The following is a 19,323-nucleotide window of genomic DNA, read 5'->3' as shown; positions in this document are numbered from 1 at the left end:
AGAATTGTATATATATTAGGTATCTCCGCATCCGTGACAACCTGCTCTATAAAAATACCACATGATCTAACCTGTCAGATGAATGTTGTAAATAACCAAAAAAAACTGTGCCAAAACGGCTATTTCTTGTTACCTTGCCTTAAAAAAGTGTAATATAGAGCAACCAAAAATCATATGTACCCTAAACTAGTACAAACAGAACTTCCACCCTATCCTGTAGTTTCTAAAATGGGGTCACTTTTTTGGAGTTTCTACTCTAGGTGTGCATCAGGGGGGCTTCAAATGGACATGGTGTAAATGAACCAGTCCAGCAAAATCTGCCTTCCAAAAACCGTATGGCATTCCTCTCCTTCTGCGCCCTGCCGTGTGCCCGTACAGCAGTTTACGACCACATATGGGGTGTTTCTGTAAACTACAGAATCAGGGCCATAAATATTGAGTTTTATTTAGCTGTTAACCCTTGCTTTGTAACTAGAAAAAAAAATATTAAAATGGAAAATGCCAAAAAAGTGAAATTTTAAAATTGTATCTCTATTTTCCATTCATTCTTGTGGAACACCTAAAGGGTTAACGACGTTTGTAAAATCAGTTTTGAATACCTTGAGGGGTGTAGTTTCTAGAATGGGGTCATTTTTGGGTGGCTTCTATTATGTAAGCCTCACAAATTTCTGGTCTGAACTGGTCCTTAAAAAGTTGGTTTTTGAAAATTTCTGAGAAATTTCAAGATTTACTTCTAAGCCTTGCAACGTCACCCAAGAATAAAATGTCATTCCCAAAATGATCCTAACATGAAGTAAACATATGGGGAATGTAAAGTAATAACTATTTTTGTAGGTATTACTATGTATTATAGAAGTAGAGAAATTAAAACTTGGAAATTTGCTAATTTTTCAAAAATTTTGGGCAAATTTGGTATTGTTTTATAAATAAAAATGAATTTTTTTGACTCCATTTTACCAGTGTCATGAAGTACAATATGTGAAGAAAAAACAATGGCCTGGATAAGTAAAAGCGTTTTAAAGTTATCACCACTTAAAGTGACACTGGTCAGATTTGCAAAAAATGGCCTGGTTCTCAAGGTGAAATAAGGCTGTGTCCTTAAGGAGTTAAACGTTAGTTATCATTGGTGGCGCAGTGCACCCTCCCCCCCCCTCCCCATTATTAAAATCATTGGTGGCAGTGGCTACAGCCCCTCACCTCTTCCCATTGGTGGCAGTGGCAGTTTCTGATCGGAGCCCCAGCTGTGTAATCCTGGGGCACCGTTCGGTTATCTTGGCAGCCAAGACGCTAATGAAGCTCTGGCTGCTATGGTAATCTCCCTGCTACTGTGTGTACTATGCACAGGGCAGCAGGGAGAGTGTAAGATCTTATTCACCCTCATAGAGCTCTATCAGGGTGAATAGGACAGGGGATGAAAAGATTTCAGGTTTTAGCCCCTAAGGGGAAAATAGTTATTAAATAAACTGTAAAAAAACACAAAACAAAAAACACTAAAATATTAAGTATAAATCACCCCTTTTCCCAATTTTTCATACAAAATATATAAACAATAAATAACTAAAATATTACATATCGCCACGTCCAAAAAGTCCAAACTATTAAAATATTAAAAAACATCTCCTATGCAGTGAACGCGGTAAAAGAAAAAAAAAAGAAAAACTGCGCCATTCGCCACTTTTTTTTGTCACCTTGTCCCCCCAAAAAATAGGATTGGACTGTTCAATTATGAGCCGGACGTTCCATAAAATGTGAAATGCACATGGCTTTTTTGGGCATTTTTTTTTTCCCTGCATGGTATGAAGTATCGCAATACTTTTTTATGGTATCGAAACCAAATCAAAATTTTGGTATGGAAACAACCCTATAAATACAATTCTTATGTTAAATTTATTTTTTAAGATTTTTTGTGTGATTTTATTTTCCCTTTAACTATTTATATTGGAAAAAAAAACCTCAAATCTTGCAGTTTACACACTGGGTTTCCTCCAGGTGCTCTGGTTTCCTTCCTTCCTCAAAAGACATACTGATAGGAAACTTAGATTTTGAGCCCCATTGGGGACAGCGTGATGCTAATGTCTGTAAAGCTCTGAAGAATATAATAGTGCTATATAGGCAGAGGAACAGTTTACCATTCAATGGGGCCTGGCGCTGCTCTGCCCCTTTCCGGCTATGGCGGATATGATGAAGTTTGGCAGGCTATTCCTCTGCCAGAAGAGTTCAGTGTATGCGTCTTTGAAAGCCCTAACTTTTTTTCTGTTCGGTTGTGTAAATAATTTTTGTACCATTTTTTTTCGGTGATCCATGAGGCTTTTTTTAATGTTATTTTTATTTTAGTATTTTTTATAACCAGAAAATGTTAAAAAAATATATTTTTTTTTTAAAAGCACAACTAAAATACTGTATATATTTATGCTGCTGATTTCTCCTGTAACTGTTGCTGACATAGTTACATGGGGAATGCCGTCACCAGCGAGGTTGTACAGCCCTTTACAACTTCATTGCAGAGCTGATCTGGGTCTGCTAAGACCCAGCGTCTCATGCAGATACCCTGCCACCGGTTATAAAATGACTGCTGGGACCAAAGCAGGAAACCACATTCCCGCTTCCTGCTCGCTCAGCAGTGTACATAGAGTGGTGGGGGAGGCAGGGACGTGCCTTCTTTATGGGAAGCTCTACTGTCACTGACAGTGAGCTCCCCATTCCTACAGCTGCATGACCCACTCCTGATTTTGGCTTCAAAAACTGAACATGTGGCAACACTCTTAACTGCCACGTGTCTAATGAACATTGTGGGTTCTTCAAACAGCTGATCGGTGGAGGGGTCATCACCAATCAAATAATGATGACCTATCCTAAGGACACGCCATTAATGTCGATCTCCTGGAACTCCACCTCTCCACTATTGTACTGTAGTTTCCTAAGCATATATTGTGTTTTGATAAAGGTTACTTTCCTTCTTTGTTCTTTTAGGAAGTTTCCATTCAACCCAAAATTAGGGATTGATAATCCTGCTTTGTGTCTCGGAGAAGATCCAGGTTTGTAACCTCTTAAATGTCACCAAACAAATTGATGAGCTTCTTTCCCCAAATCACAATGCTGCCTTTTGTGCATAGGGAGTTTATGTTCCTTAAAGGGAACCTGTCACCGGGATTTTGTGTATAGAGCTGAGGACATGGGTTGCTAGATGGCCGCTAGCACTTCCGCAATATCCAGTCCCCATAGCTCTGTGTGCTTTTATTGTGTAAAAAAAAAACAATTGGATACATATGCAAATTAACCTGAGATGAGTCCTGTATGTGAGATGAGTCAGGTACAGGACTCATCTCGGGTTAATTTGCATATGGATCAAATCGTTTTTTTTACACAATAAAAGCACACAGAGCTATGGGGACTGGGTATTGTGGATGTGTTAGCGGCCATCTAGCAACCCATGTCCTCAGCGCTATACACAAAATCTCGGTGACAGGTTCCCTTTAAAGGCTATGTACACCTTTGGTGGCAATTTTTTTTTTATTATTATTGCATTGTACTCATTTTGAGCTAAAATCATTTTTTTCAATTGGTCTTTATTAAAAATACTGAGCCGTTTTTCTGCACAGCTTTGAGTTTCTCTAGTAGCTGGTTCTGAATTTTTCCTCTGCTCCGTCAGGCAGGGAGCTGACAGGCTCTTGATCTCTGACCTTATAAACACTCATTAAAGCTCAATTCTTATCTTACTGGTAAGGCATCATGCACACAAACATATTTTGTTTCCGTGTCTGTTCCATTTCTTTTGCGGATAGGATGCGGACCCATTCATATCAATGGGTCCGCAAAAAATGTGGACAGCAAACTGTGTGTTGTCCGCATCCGTATGTCCGTTCCGTAGCCCCGCAAAAAAGATAGAACATCCGTATGTCCTATTCTTGTTTTGCGGACAAGGATAGGCATTGTTACAATGGATTCGCAAAAAAAAAAACAAATGCCATACGCATGTCATCCGTTTATATTTTTTGGTGGATCCGCAATTTCTGGACCGCAAAACACATACGGCCGTGTGCATGTAGTCTAAGAATGTGGCTTAAATAAGTGTTTGTGACCTTTTAGTAATGTACAGATAAGGTTTATTAGATAACCAGCACCATTCATACAGCTAGAAAAACAAGTAACCCTTTGTGACAGAACGGCTCAATATTTTTAATAAAGACCAATTAAAAATAATGATTTTTAGCCCAAAATGAATAAAATGCAATAATAATAAAAATTGACCCCCGACACAGGATCTGAAAACCGAAATTAAACAGATCCATGCCATTTAATACATCCGGATGCATCAGTTTTGGCCAGATCCGATTGTATTAAATATAAACTGAACAAACCGGATCTGGTATAAAAATCATTGTCAATGCTAACAAAACAAAAAAACTATCCGACACCATTGACTTACATTTCATAGTGGATTCCGTTACCACAGCTTGCAGCGGTTTTGCGTCCGATCAAATAATGCAACAAAATGGAATGGAATACATCCTGATCATTTTTGTCCCCATTGACAATGAATGGGGACAAAACTGAACCATTTTGGCCCGGTTTTGAGATCCTCTGCCGTATTTTAAAAACGGAAAGCCACAGTGCAAGTGTGAAATAGGCCTAACAATGCTTGCAGATAAACAAGCTCACTTGCATGTTTTAAATGCCTTTCCAATGCCCTCAGGTTTTAGAAACCAAATGCTAAATTTCTGTGGAGGGCAGCACAGAAGATCATGTAAGTGGTAGTGATCGGTGAAGCATCCCTAGGTTTCTTTGATTTTCAGAATGTCTGACAGAATGTCCTAATGGCCAACCAGAGATGTGTGGTACCCACCGGGTCACTAATAGATTTGGTGTAGGCCTAAATCAATGAGGGGAGTCTAAGGGATTGTGCAATCTTCACCATTGACCCCACAAGGGGTTACAGACTTTCCCATAGGGCATTCCAAGGTTCTTACCCCCAGAGCAGTCTAGTTTAGCAATGGCTACTGCGTAGACAATAAAGTTTCCTAATCCTTGGCACCAAGGCAGCAGGAACCAAAGGTCCTTAAAGGGAGTCTGTCAGCATATTTACCCCTTTTTAACAGTTGCCATACCGCTGTAGCCGCAAAACAGATGATTAACACAGTACCTTTATATGCTTTGGTGGACTTTTAAATATGCCAAAACGAACTTTGATGAGGGCTCGCAAGTGCCCAGGGCGGAGTCCACCGGGTTGGAGCCCAGGCAGCTCTGCCTCTTCGGCTCTTATCCCCGCCCAGCCTCCTCCTCTGCCCGCCTATCTGTTTTCTCTCCCCCTCAGCGAGATCCCGCGCCGACGCGATGACTTCCTTGGCCGGGGCATGCGCATAAGCTACTGCGATGCCGTGTCAGCAATGGGCATGGCAGTGCGCATGCCCCGGCCAAGGAAGTTATCGCATCGGCGCGGGATCTCGCTGAGGGGGAGAGACAACAGATAGGCGAGCAGAGGAGGAGGCTGGGCGGGGATAAGAGCCGAAGAGGCAGAGCTGCCTGGGCTCCAACCCGGTGGACTCCGCCCTGGGCACTTGCGAGCCCTCATCAAAGTTCGTTTTTGGCATATTTAAAAGTCCACCAAAGCATATAAAGGTACTGTGTTAATCATCTGTTTTGCGGCTACAGCGGTATGGCAACTGTTAAAAAGGGGTAAATCTGCTGACAGACTCCCTTTAAAGGGGTTATGCCATGATTGATGTAAAAATGAGAATCAGACAACATATAGTAGATGACAATCTCTTTCTACCAAAGCTAGACCCAGCCCTGTACCTCACATGGGTCCAGAGATCTCCACATTCATTACTCCAATTGTTCTGCTAGATTTATTTCTGGCTGGCAGCTCAGGGGGTGTTTCCTTTCAGTTGCTGCTCTCTCCCTGTAACTGCCACAGTTTCTAGAAGAAGAAGACCTTAGTGAGGTGGACTAAGAAGTGAGAAAAGGAGCAAACAGAAGGTGGGAGCATAGAAATACATTTTATTGAATAGCTCAGTGGCTTTGCTAAATTTTTTATTACATTCAGTAAAAGTATTCAAATCCAGGTCCTGGTTTGAAAAATGTAGAATATTTTTGAAGGCATAACCCCTTTAAAAACCTGGGGCACATTGGCATTAGACACCCATTAGCCCAGGAGATGTACTAGGGTGGCATGGTGGAGGAAAAGATTGGCAGGTAGAAGCAGGTCACCAGGCATTTCTGTAGGTGAGCCAGCATATTCTTACACAGAGAAAGATTGCATGCAACATTTCTTTAGCCGGTGGTGGCCGTGACCACTCAGCCCATTTTGGGGATGTAAATGTTCTGGACGAGGGTATACTGCTCAAGTTGCATTATAACTTTTGGCGGTCATGCACTGGGTTATGTTTGCATTAAAGCTTTTCTACATTGATCCTTTGTTTAAACTCAAAAACCATTAAATTATTCTTTCTTCTAAGGGACAAATCCAGAGCCGGAAGCTCGAGCATGTGTGCTGAGAAAAGACGCTAACGACACATTTGGATTCCATTTGCGGATGGAGGTAGATCGAGATGGCCATATTATACGTCAAGTTGTTCCCGGAGGACCAGCTTATCTTGCAGGACTAAGAAATGGAGACCAATTGTTGCAGATCAACGGGGAATACGTGCATGAGCAGGAGCACATCAAGGTGAGAAGATGGTTATGGTTATGGTTATGGTTCAAGATTCAGTTTTGATGTTTTATTATTTGTATGATTTTCTAATAGGAGAATTGAATTTTATTCATGCTAAAACCTAACTTCACTGTAAAAAGGCCATACACATAACTTAAACAGGACCTTTCACTAGAATAAAACATCTAAACTAACTATAGAGACATGGAGAGCGGCGCCCAGGGATCTCCCTGCACTTACTGTTATACCTGGGCGCAGCTCCGTTCTCCCGGTATAGCCTCCGGTATCTTCATAGGTTAGGCTCCACCCAGTGGAACCTGTCAGCGTCTCCTTCTCCCATGCTGTAGCACTGGCCAATCGCAGCGCTCAGCTCATAGCCTGAGAGAAAAAAAAGCCTCTCAGGCTATGAGCTGAGAGCTGCGATTGGCCAGTGCTACAGCATGGGAGAAGGAGATGCCGGCAGGTTCCACTGGGTGGAGCCTAAGATATGAAGATACCGGAGGCTATACCGGGAGAACGGAGCTGCGCCCAGGGATAATAGTAAGTGCAGGGAGATCCCTGGGCACCGCTCTCCATGTCTGTATAGTTAGTTTAGATTTTTTATTCTAGTAAAGGCAATGTACACGTTTGGGGCAATTTTTTTTATTGCATTGTACTAATTTTGAGCTAAAATATTTTTTTTAATTGGTCTTTATTAAAAATATGGAGTCCTTTTTTCTGTACAGGACTGACATGCTCTAGAAGCACCCTTAGGATTTTCTGGCTTTTCCGTCAGACCAGGAGCAGATGGACTCCTTATCTCTGCTCTCCAACATTATAAACACTCATTATAGCTCAGTTCTTATCTTACTGATAGGAATGTGGCTTAAATAAGTGTTTATGACCTCTTAGTAGTTTAGAGATAAGGTTTATTAGATGACCGACACAAAATGAAAGTACCAGTCACACAGCTAGAAAAACAGTTAACTCTTTATGACAGGCTCAATATTTTTTAATAAAATTCAATAAAAAAAATGATTTTTAGCCAAAGATGAGTAACATGCAATCATAAAAATAAATTGCCTCTCAATGTGTACATTGCCTTTAAAAGAGTTGTCCGATGCCATAAAACCATTTTCTGTAGGCGTGCAAATTCAAAATGAAAACTTACCAATGTATTTTCATTTTCAAAACATCACTGACTGTCCAATTTCAGTCCCTAACGTGAAGTGGAACTTGTGCGGTGATTGTTAATGTTGACGCAGACAGAGAGGTTCCTCCCCATCTCTGTGTTGGTGATGTCATGAAGGGGGCTGTCTGTCTGTCCCAGTTCATTAACTATGCCTGCCCCCCGTCTCCGCCATAGCTGATTTGTGAGACAGAGAAGGGCATGGCCCCTTCAATGACAAACTGAGAGTCAGTCAAAGCATTCTTCCTAAAAACCCCATCACAGAAGCTCCACTTCTAGGACCACAAGGACTGAATTTGGTAAAGTTTAGAAAATTTAAGTATATTATTACGTTTTTATTTTTTCTTTGCATTCACACAAAATATTTTATTTTATTTTTTTGCGTTGGGCATCCCCTTTAGTTAGTATCATAGTCCTTTGCGGGATATATTGTTCTTTTGGTGCAGATGCCCCTCAGTGTATTCAGCACTCTGTGTTAGTTCAGGTTGACTTCCTGGTATGTGCCTTTTACATGGACAATCATATAAATGGTGCCGAAATAAGAAATATTATGCAGGGGCAGCCTTATCTATGTCCGAAATTCCTGGGATCCCAGTGTGCCTAGTGTTTTCCCAAAACCCCCATTGGCAGCATACGGTGTTCGACCATAAGCTCTCCCTGGTTATAACAAGATCTCATGGCTTTGACTAAAACAGCGTCTACAGCATTCATACAGTACATGACAATTTTTCATTGCTATATTAAAGGGCTTGTTCTACGAAAAACCAGCACCTGGATCTGAATACTTGCATGTGTCACATCTGTGACAGGTCTCAGAAGGTCTGAAAGATTATCTACACATTAGTGATCTGACAGCCTCTTTTGGTTTCACTTTGTCTGTGTGTTGCTGGTATGTCCACACCTCCTGTTCAGGTGCTGATCATGGGACCTTTACCTTGCCCTATTTAGTCTGACTTTACCCATCACTCCTTGCTTGGGATAGCTTCATTTGGTGTTGGAAGAGCTGGAGTGTGGTTCTTGTTGGAGTCCTGTTCATCCATCATCATCAGAAGTTAAGTGTTCCGCTTGTTAGGTTTTGTATTCCCCCCCCCCCTTCCGGTTGTTTACTAGGCCTCAGTGAGATGCTAGTTCCTTCACCAGGGAAGGAACGGGTTGTCTCTGCCCTGTCATTATCTTTAGGGCATCCAAGGGTCACCAGGATTTTCTAGGTTCCTGTGTATGGGTATCTCTACCATCGAGAGGTGCCCATACGGATAGGAGTTAGGGCCAGGAGCATGGTTTTATAGGTAGTGACCCTTTTCCTTCCCTAGCGGTGAGGCCTAGTGTCTTTCCCCTTCCTTCTTGTTGTCTTTTGGTGTTCTCCCCTACTACATCAGTGACAGCATTTAACTAAAAATATAGTATAGCAAATGAGTAATTCGATACATTTTTATCTGTATAGCGCCGCCTGCTGTTTGTTCTTTTCCTTATTTCTCTGTCCACCTCAGTAACACCAGTGAGGTGGAAGCAGATGCTCAATTCTATCCTTCAACTGCCACCAGCTGAAGCTGTGACAGTTACATGGAGAGAGCTACAGCAGAAAGGACACCCCCCTGAGTTGTGATAGGGAGAGAGCTGCAGAAGAATGGGCACACCCCCTGAGCTGTGACAGGGAGAGCTGCAGCAGAAAGGGCACACCTTCCTGAGCTGCCAGCTTGAAATAAATTGAGCAGAGCAATTGTAGCAAGCACTGGTTTTTGTCTGTCTGAATCCTGGCATGAATTCCCGAAACAGGCTGGATCCTTCCCCCAGGTCCAATTATAGTCAAAGGGACCTGGTTGTACTCCGGTCCTTTCTGGCTATGCCGGATATGATGAACTTCGCTAGACTGTTCCTCTGCCAAAGTAGCCTGCAGGATGATTTCAACGCTAGTGTGAAATTAGCTTTCACCTTTTACTGGTGAAAATTTGGGTGCTGTACCCGTGGAGGTGGCCAGAAGAATTGTTTCTAATTTTTATCTTCCCACATTCATTGCCGTAACAGCCAACACTAACAGTATTCTTCTGTCAATGTAGCTGTATTATTTTTTGAAAGGGACAAGCTGTAGTTTTTCTAGGTGCTATTTTACCATATACCATATAAGCCTTTCATTTACACTCATTGACAAAAAAAAGCAATTCAGCACCAAGAAGGAGTTGTTATGCCATATTTTTGGGCTTTATTAGACATACCTTCTGATAAGATGCACCTAGTTTGTATAGGAAGGAAAAAATATATTTTTCATCAGAACAGAAACCCCAATATTCATCAGAGTTCAGATCAGACCTCCAAATCAGACCCCCAGATCAGACCCACATTTTTTGGGTGAGTATGGCAGTGCATCTTATAAAGTGGAAAATATGGTAAGTGATTATAAATGATAACATTAGAGCGAAAGGAGAAGTTTATTGGGGAAAACTGTACAATTAAAAGGAGGCTATAGGACCCTGTTGGAGCGCCTTTAGCCTGGATACAAGATGAAAAACGGCCTCTAGCCTTGATACAAGATGAGACACGGCCTCTAGCCAGGATACAAAAAGAAAAACGGCCTCTAGCCTTGATACAAGATGAGATACTGCCTCCAGCCTGGATACAAGATGAAATATGGCCTCTAGCCTGGATACAAGATGAGATACGGCCTCTAGCCTGGATACAGGATGAGACACGGCCTCTAGCCTGCATACAAGATGAGATACGGCCTCTAGCCTTGATACAAAATGAGACACTGACTTTAGCCTGGATACAAGATGAGATACGGCCTCTAGCCTGGATACAAGATGAAATATGGCCTCTAGCCTGGATACAAGATGAGATACGGCCTCTAGCCTGGATACAAGATGAGACACGGCCTCTAGCCTGGATACAAGATGAGATACGGCCTCTAGCCTGGATACAAGATGAGATACAACCTCTAGCCTGGATACAAGATGAGATACAGCCTCTAGCCTGAATACAAGATGCGATACGGCCTCTATCCTGCATACAAGATGAGATACGGCCTCTAGCCTGGATACAAGATGAGATACGGTAGGTTATTGGTGGCTCACCTGGTCAGTACAATGTGTAGGTGCTCTGGTTCTGGACTGATTCACCCAATCAGGAGGCGGTTTATAACAATAAAAGTATATAGTGGAAAAACCGGCACTCTACATCTATCAATAATGCTAGGGAGGCAGTATGTGGGATAGTAAAATATGTATTTATTTTTGTAAGGGTACGTTTTTTAGGAATGGGAAATAAAGAGGTAGAGGTTCTAAAAATGTGGAGGTCCAAAGGATGAGGTTCTCATAAATAAAAATAGCAATAAGAATGATGTTTTGCCATATACAGCGTTTGCAGATGCACAATACCAGAGATATGTCAAAAAATATACCAAAAAATAACAGGAGTAGCAAAAATAGCAGATATATGCAGAGTGGAGGTGTGGCACTGCAGTAATTATCTAATAGCGGTTTTCACCTTCCGTGGGTACAGTGAGTGGTTGTGTCCATTTATATGTAGTCCATAAAAATTGTCTGTCTGTACCTACGGTCTTGGTCACATAGGAGGTATATAATATATGGATAGAGCGGTGAGAAAAATAGAAAGGATAAAAATATATAAAAAATGAAAAATGTAAAAATATGTAGTAGGTCAGTCGGGTGCTGTACTTAGTGTGGCGTCCCACACATTAAGGGAACTGCACCCTGACTGTTTACCTTTCTTTGCGAGGTGTCCTGGTTGTTGGAGCAGCCTTGCTGCGCTCTGCGGTGTTTGTTTTTCCCGGTCTTCTCGGCGTGCCACGTGGATATGACGTCACTTCTTCGGTGTCTCACGTGTCTTAGCCGGACTTGGTTTTAAGTTTTTTCGTTGGTGGTCTTTTTCAATCCGGAGGATTCCTCATTCTGGAAGCGCTTCCGAGCAACGAATCCCATCTGAATCCTCCGGATTGAAAAAGACCACCAACGAAAAAACTTAAAACCAAGTCCGGCTAAGACACGTGAGACACCGAAGAAGTGACGTCATATCCACGTGGCACGCCGAGAAGACCGGGAAAAACAAACACCGCAGAGCGCAGCAAGGCTGCTCCAACAACCAGGACACCTCGCAAAGAAAGGTAAACAGTCAGGGTGCAGTTCCCTTAATGTGTGGGACGCCACACTAAGTACAGCACCCGACTGACCTACTACATATTTTTATATTTTTACATTTTTCATTTTTTATATATTTTTATCCTTTCTATTTTTCTCACCGCTCTATCCATATATTATATACCTCCTATGTGACCAAGACCGTAGGTACAGACAGACAATTTTTATGGACTACATATAAATGGACACAACCACTCACTGTACCCACGGAAGGTGAAAACCGCTATTAGATAATTACTGCAGTGCCACACCTCCACTCTGCATATATCTGCTATTTTTGCTACTCCTGTTATTTTTTGGTATATTTTTTGACATATCTCTGGTATTGTGCATCTGCAAACGCTGTATATGGCAAAACATCATTCTTATTGCTATTTTTATTTATGAGAACCTCATCCTTTGGACCTCCACATTTTTAGAACCTCTACCTCTTTATTTCCCATTCCTAAAAAACGTACCCTTACAAAAATAAATACATATTTTACTATCCCACATACTGCCTCCCTAGCATTATTGATAGATGTAGAGTGCCGGTTTTTCCACTATATACTTTTAAGATGAGATACGGCCTCTATCCTGCATACAAGATGAGATACGGCCTCTAGCCTGCATACAAGATGAGACACGGCCTCTAGCCTGCATACAAGATGAGATACGGCCTCTAGCCTGCATACAAGATGAGATACAGCCTCTAGCCTGCATACAAGATGAGACACGGCCTCTAGCCTGCATACAAGATGAGACACGGCCTCTAGCCTGGATACAAGATGAGATATGGCCTCTAGCCTGGATACAAAATGAGCCACTGACTTTAGCCTGGATACAAGATGAGATACGGCCTCTAGCCTGGATACAAGATGAGATACGGCCTCTAGCCTGGATACAGGATGAGACACGGCCTCTAGCCTGGATACAAGATGAGATACGGCCTCTAGCCTGGATACAAGATGAGATACGGCCTCTAGCCTGGATACAAGATGAGATACGGCCTCTAGCCTGGATACAGGATGAGATACGGCCTCTAGCCTGGATACAAGATGAGATACGGCCTCTAGCCTGGATACAAGATGAAATATGGCCTCTAGCCTGGATACAAGATGAGATACGGCCTCTAGCCTGGATACAAGATAAAATTTTGCTGGGCAAGGTTCCTTATGGTATCCTGTGACAGAAGCGAATTCCACAATTTTTACTCATGATGTTTAACGATCACCAGAAATAATGTGATCACTGCACTGCATGTGTTGTTATGGGGATACCAAATAAATAAATAAATATATAAGGGTGTCACGCAAGATGTGTTGGAAAAACATATACACTGTAAGAGCCATGGAGCTGCCAGATACCACAGGACATCTTCAGAGGCCTTTTGTAGTCCATGCCTTGATGGATCAGAGATGTTTTGGTAGCATTAGAGGGACCTACATAATATTATGGCTGACTGTGTATAGTGTAGTACTAGTAACAACTACATCTGAATAGCAAATCTGCTTAGTTATGCAGAATTGTGCAAATATATATTCCTTATGTCTGCCCCCCATTAAGTCACATACAGTAAGTAGACCGCTTTGCCATTGTAGAGTCTGAGAAAGGTCAGAGATGATTAATATTTACTGAATGGGTTTAGTAGAAGAAAAGCTCTGTCTATATGCCGTTTTACAAGATTTATACCAATAATGAAAAGCTTCATCATAATAACCAAAGCTACCTGCACCACTCTGTCCTGTAAAATGCAGAATACATGCAGATTAAGCCTGAACATAGATATAATTCTCTTTTAGCCACTTTCATTCAGTCCTGTTTTATCTCTGGGAGCAACTTGTTGGTCACATTTTGATGTATAGCCTTTGTATTTTTTATCCTTACTAACAAGAACTAGTTGATTAATATTTTATATGGACCTTGTATTTTTAATGAAAAGATCCACAGAAATGGGAAATCGTAAACACACAGCCTTATGGCCAGACTACTGAGACATGGTGACAGTGCGAGAAACACAGCCCAGCAGAGAAATAGACATGCACTATTTGAAAAGTAAAAATGGTAGAACACAGCCTATAAATATGGAAATACTATTCTGACATTACAGTAAATAAGTATGCACGCACACTATTGGGCCATCATTACTCTAGAATGCAAGAAAGCATTACATTATAAATTTACTGAAACACAGTCAGGAAATGTGGACGCTAATAGGACATTATCCCATGGGGCTACAGCTTATAAATACATACATTATAATGAAATCAGCTACAGAATCACAATAGTTCACGAGAGAAACACACGATTGTGACTACACATGAATAGACAGATAAACAAAAATGACCCAGGGTATCCCCGGGGCGGGTAAGGAACAATGCCCACCCTTGGTAGCCACGGGGGATACACCTAAAGTATAACTCGGTAAAAGCTCCCGAGTGGAATAGCAGAAACAAATGAAGAGAGAGCTCATATTACCAAAAGTATATAAATTTTATTGTCATATGTTAAAATAACAGAAAAAAGGAGAAAATAGATAAATACATAAGATGCCGTAAAGCAAGGTGATGAGGGCGGAGAAAAAGCAGAGCGCCACCCTGGGAGGAAAGACACACACGGAAAGAAACATAAAAAAAAAAATCAAAATACAGTCATGTCTAACATGGGAAAGAAAAATCTTGGGTACAGTGCCCAACCCATGGAATGAATATATAGATGGTAAAATGTAATATCGGGTGGAGCAAGGTCAGCTCCTGCATCCCCACTGGAAACAATTGCAAACGCATAAGATGAGAGTAAGTGGCATGAAGGGCAAAGTGCAAGTAAACACAAATGACCACACAACCAGCGGGGGGCAGGGGGGACCAGAGCTCACCTGAATAAACCGTGTGCAAAAAGACCCAGGGTGGCGCTACCCTGGGTCTTTTTGCACACGGTTTATTCAGGTGAGCTCTGGTCCCCCCTGCCCCCCGCTGGTTGTGTGGTCATTTGTGTTTACTTGCACTTTGCCCTTCATGCCACTTACTCTCATCTTATGCGTTTGCAATTGTTTCCAGTGGGGATGCAGGAGCTGACCTTGCTCCACCCGATATTACATTTTACCATCTATATATTCATTCCATGGGTTGGGCACTGTACCCAAGATTTTTCTTTCCCATGTTAGACATGACTGTATTTTGATTTTTTTTTTTATGTTTCTTTCCGTGTGTGTCTTTCCTCCCAGGGTGGCGCTCTGCTTTTTCTCCGCCCTCATCACCTTGCTTTACGGCATCTTATGTATTTATCTATTTTCTCCTTTTTTCTGTTATTTTAACATATGACAATAAAATTTATATATTTTTGGTAATATGAGCTCTCTCTTCATTTGTTTCTACACATGAATAGAGTAAACCTAAATACTCTTATTATAAAAAAAAGTCATAATACAACCCAGCATATAAACACACAGAATAGTTTGATATAAGCACAATAGAACACAGCCTATAAATACTAGTACTTTTGTGGCATCATTACCATATTTCAGAGCCTATAGAGACATCATCACGTTAGAATACAGTCTAAAAATAAATGTCAAGGCCCCCTGGCAAACAGAGAGCAAGCGGCTACTTTCACATCTGCGTTTTTGCCGTACGGTTTTGAGATGCGGCATGGGATCTCAAAACCGCAGCAAAATGCTTCGGTTCTAATAATACAATCAGCTGCATCTGTTCAGAATTTCCGGTTTCATGTCCGAAAAAAAACAGATTGGCTTACATGGTTTTTGGAGCCGGCTTGTTCAGTTTCCCATGCCGCACACAAAAACGCTGCTTGCAATCATTTAGTGTCTGGCATGGGAACGAAACAGACAGGTTTGTTCAGTTTTGTCCTCATTGGCAGTGAATGGGGACGAAACTGAAGCGTTGTGCTGCGGTTTTGAGAGAATGTGCCGGGTTTTAAAAACCGGACAGCACAACGCAGATGTGAAAGTAGCTGCAGTCCATGCTGCTATACATATAAAAATAATCACAGGTTTAACAGTCAACATAAGCTGGGCTCCCATCTTCTAGGTCCATTCAGGTGAATGGGACAGAGATCAATTACCAGGTACTAATGCTAGACCATCAGTGTAACAACCTAAGTACTGTCAATACAATACAGTATTGTAATAGAGTTCAGCCTACAAATAAATGCACACACTGTGACATCACCACAATAAAGTGGAACCAGTCACTAAACAAATAGCATAGCAGAAATTTTACCACAGCCTATAAAAAAAACTGTGTATGGAAAGCGAGGCATAAACTATTGAGACATCAATACAACACAGCCTTAAAAAACAACAACAAAAATTAGCACAATAAAAATGGCCTACACATAAACTCATGGCGGTATGACATCAACAGCATACACACAGCCATATATGCACTAAAACATGGGACTTTGCACTCCTCTTACCACTTTTCAAAAGTTGCAAGAAATGTGGGTGGGGTGTGGGGGAGGGGCGTGGCCAGTAACAGTCTGACAAAATGTATAAGAAGTTAAAAGACAAATATGCACAACAAGCATCTCAAATAAAATTTTCCAGCTTTAAAGAGCACCTGTCAACAGGATCAACCCTATGAAATGAAGCATACTAAGAGGCTTTGTTCTGCTGAATAAAATGATATCTGTCTGCCTGTATTCTTGATACAGATGTGGGCTTCAGTGCCCTGAGGGGCGGGGCCTAGAATCCCAGCTCCTCTGTGCCGGCCACGCCCCTCAGTGTACAGGAGCCCTCACTGGCATAAAGAACAAAAGTATTTTTTTCTCTGGAATCTTGAAACCGATTTTAACCAGACAGTTATCATTTTAATCAGCAGCATCAACCCTACCAGGCAGTATACTAGTTTAATACAGTTTAACCTGCTGACACATGCCCTTTAAGACAGCCCAAGATGTGCCAGATTTCTTAAGTGATGCACTCCCCTTAAAAATAAATTGTGCGTTTTGCTCCGTCGATCTTTTATGAACGGCATTCTTAATGATTCTGCCCCGAAATTTTTCAAACTTAAACAGCTGTCCAATTGAGCCGCTATTGAGTCCCATTTGTAATGCTGTTTGTAGCACGACCCATTAAAGTTGTCTGTCTCATACTTTATTTTTTATATCATCAGGTGGTTCAGAAGGTAAAAGCGAGCGGCTCCCGCTTGTCACTAACCGTTCTTGATGAAGCCGGCTATGAGAAGTTACGTGCTGATAAAACGTCACCAGTATCCTTCCTGACTAATTACATCCCGGAGTCATGCCCCAGGCCAAAACTCTGCCTCGTCCGGAACGAGGGGAAAGGCTTTGGGTTCACCGCCAGCGCCACGGGTGGTAAGCTATCACATTCCTATGTAAAATCATCTTATTCTTCACCCTGGCTAGGAAATAAATTTACTTTAATATTAGTCAATTAAACTTATTAATTAACCCAAGTTACACAGAGTATGTGACCAGAAAATTCATTAGTGAACCAGACACAAATGGGTAGATTTACGAATAGGGTCGGACTTTTCACTATTATTGGACAAATGTACTATTCTGGATTATGGTCCTGGACCTTTATAAATTTGGAGCATCATAAATCCTGCACTAGATTCATTCAAGAATTCTGTCCGTGCTTCCAAAAATGTGTCCATGCGCCAAAAAACTGTCTAGTCTTAGTTTATGCCACCTATGAGTTAGCGCAGTTTTACTCCAAAAATGCACTAAAATGTTGGTGCATTTTTTTTTTACGCATAGAGGCACATTCAAGCCATGCCCCTTTTTCCGGGAAGCCACACCCTTTCTGGTGAAGCCACGCACCCTTTTAGGAGGAGGCATAAAAAGCTTGGAAAAGGGTGTAAATCAATTGGTGAATGTGATGCAAAAAGCACCATGCTAGTTGTTGGCGTATTATTAATAGTAAATCTGCCCCAGGCTAGCTCAACTGAACGTGATGATCCCTTTCGCTTTGGGTGCTCCCACACGTTCAAGAGTGGATTTTAAAAGTATAAAGTCCTATCTGTCATTATTATGTTCTGTCCTTTTATAACCTGCTCCTGATTTTGGATTCCGAAAAAATCCTAAATCTTAAAAAAACTTGAACCCTTTGGCGATCCGTTGCTTCATTCTGGAGAAGAAGTACTTTTAATCCATAGGCAAATGAGCAGTTAAGTGCACTGAGGGCGGGCCAGGTTCCTGCATAGTCAGCTCAATCACAAAGGAGAGGGAGGGGTTGGCAGAGGAAGCAGGAGGAGGAAGGGTGCACAGAGCGGCTTGGACCAACCCTCAGTGCACTTAACTGCTCATTTTCCTATGGATTAAAAGTTATTTTTCTCTTGAATGAATCAACAGATCAGTAAGTGAATGGTATCATTACATTCAGCCGAGCTAGCCCTACAAGGCATTATGCCTGCACTATAAGGGCGCTGCCACGCTTTCAGGTTTTTTAAAGAGTCTGCCTCCAGGATCAACCCTACATACTGCCTGGTAAGGTTCAACAAAACAATACCTTTCTTTTGTCTGTACGATAAATAGCTGCAGAGATATCTATGTTTTTATTCATATGCAAATGAGCAATTGGAGCACTAGGAGGCGGGGCTGAATCGTCTGAGCACTGCTATGTAACACCCCCTGTATTCTGCACACTCCCCCCTCCCCTTGATTGACAGGGCTAGACAGAAGCTGAGGGCAGAGCCCTGTCCAAGAGCTGTGTGCTAGCATGTAAATGTCATATTTTCCATATACTATAGCTTCACCACACTGAAATCGGCTCAGAAAGCTAATCTACCTATTACTGCTTTATTCACAGGCACAATGTATAATTATAAAGATACCAGTAGTATGTAATAACTCATAAGATCCTTGGTTCAAATCCCAGAAGAGGCATATATTTTATTTTATTTTATTCAAAACCATATTAAAAGGCTATACTATAATAAATAATATATAATCATATAATAATAATAAGGCCTTACTATATTGAGAATAGTGGGAGTTTTATGCTAAAACTTATCACTGGTTTATTCACTGACACAATATATGATTATAAAGAAGCCAGTAATATTTATTAGCTTTCTAAAAATAAAAAAACATTATTCTGAACATGATGAGGATATGCACTTTTTTATATAGGGTAAATGTGAAGAAGAAAAAAAATATGAGAAGAAAAAAAAATTGATGTCTCTCCCAAGATTCAAACCTGGGATTCCGACATGCAAAATTAATTATGTAACCACCAATCTATAGCATTACCACATGAAAATGTCTGTTTTTCCCAAACATCAGCTGACACATATTACTGGCATCTTTATAATCATATATGGGGCTAGTTAATAAAGCAGTAATATGTAGATTAGCTTTCTGAGCAGATCTCAGTGTGGTGAAGCTATAGT

General features: G+C 41.3%; 1 protein-coding gene across 2 annotated transcripts in view; it reads left to right on the top strand.

Annotated features, from left to right (window-relative positions):
* Positions 1–19,323, top strand: part of PDZD3 (PDZ domain containing 3) — a 49,467-nt gene that overhangs the window by 7,643 nt on the left and 22,501 nt on the right. For both annotated transcript variants that reach the window (XM_044278538.1, XM_044278536.1), the window contains exons 3-5: positions 2,971–3,035; positions 6,456–6,667; positions 17,080–17,281. In XM_044278538.1, the coding sequence (XP_044134473.1) occupies positions 2,971–3,035; positions 6,456–6,667; positions 17,080–17,281 (479 nt within the window). The remainder of the gene's footprint in view (positions 1–2,970; positions 3,036–6,455; positions 6,668–17,079; positions 17,282–19,323) is intronic.

Source organism: Bufo gargarizans, chromosome 2 (assembly GCF_014858855.1).
Source record: "Bufo gargarizans isolate SCDJY-AF-19 chromosome 2, ASM1485885v1, whole genome shotgun sequence".
Classification (NCBI taxonomy): domain Eukaryota; kingdom Metazoa; phylum Chordata; class Amphibia; order Anura; family Bufonidae; genus Bufo; species Bufo gargarizans.
The sequence above is the reverse complement of the archived record's forward strand: the minus strand, read 5'-3'. Positions and strand labels throughout refer to the sequence as shown.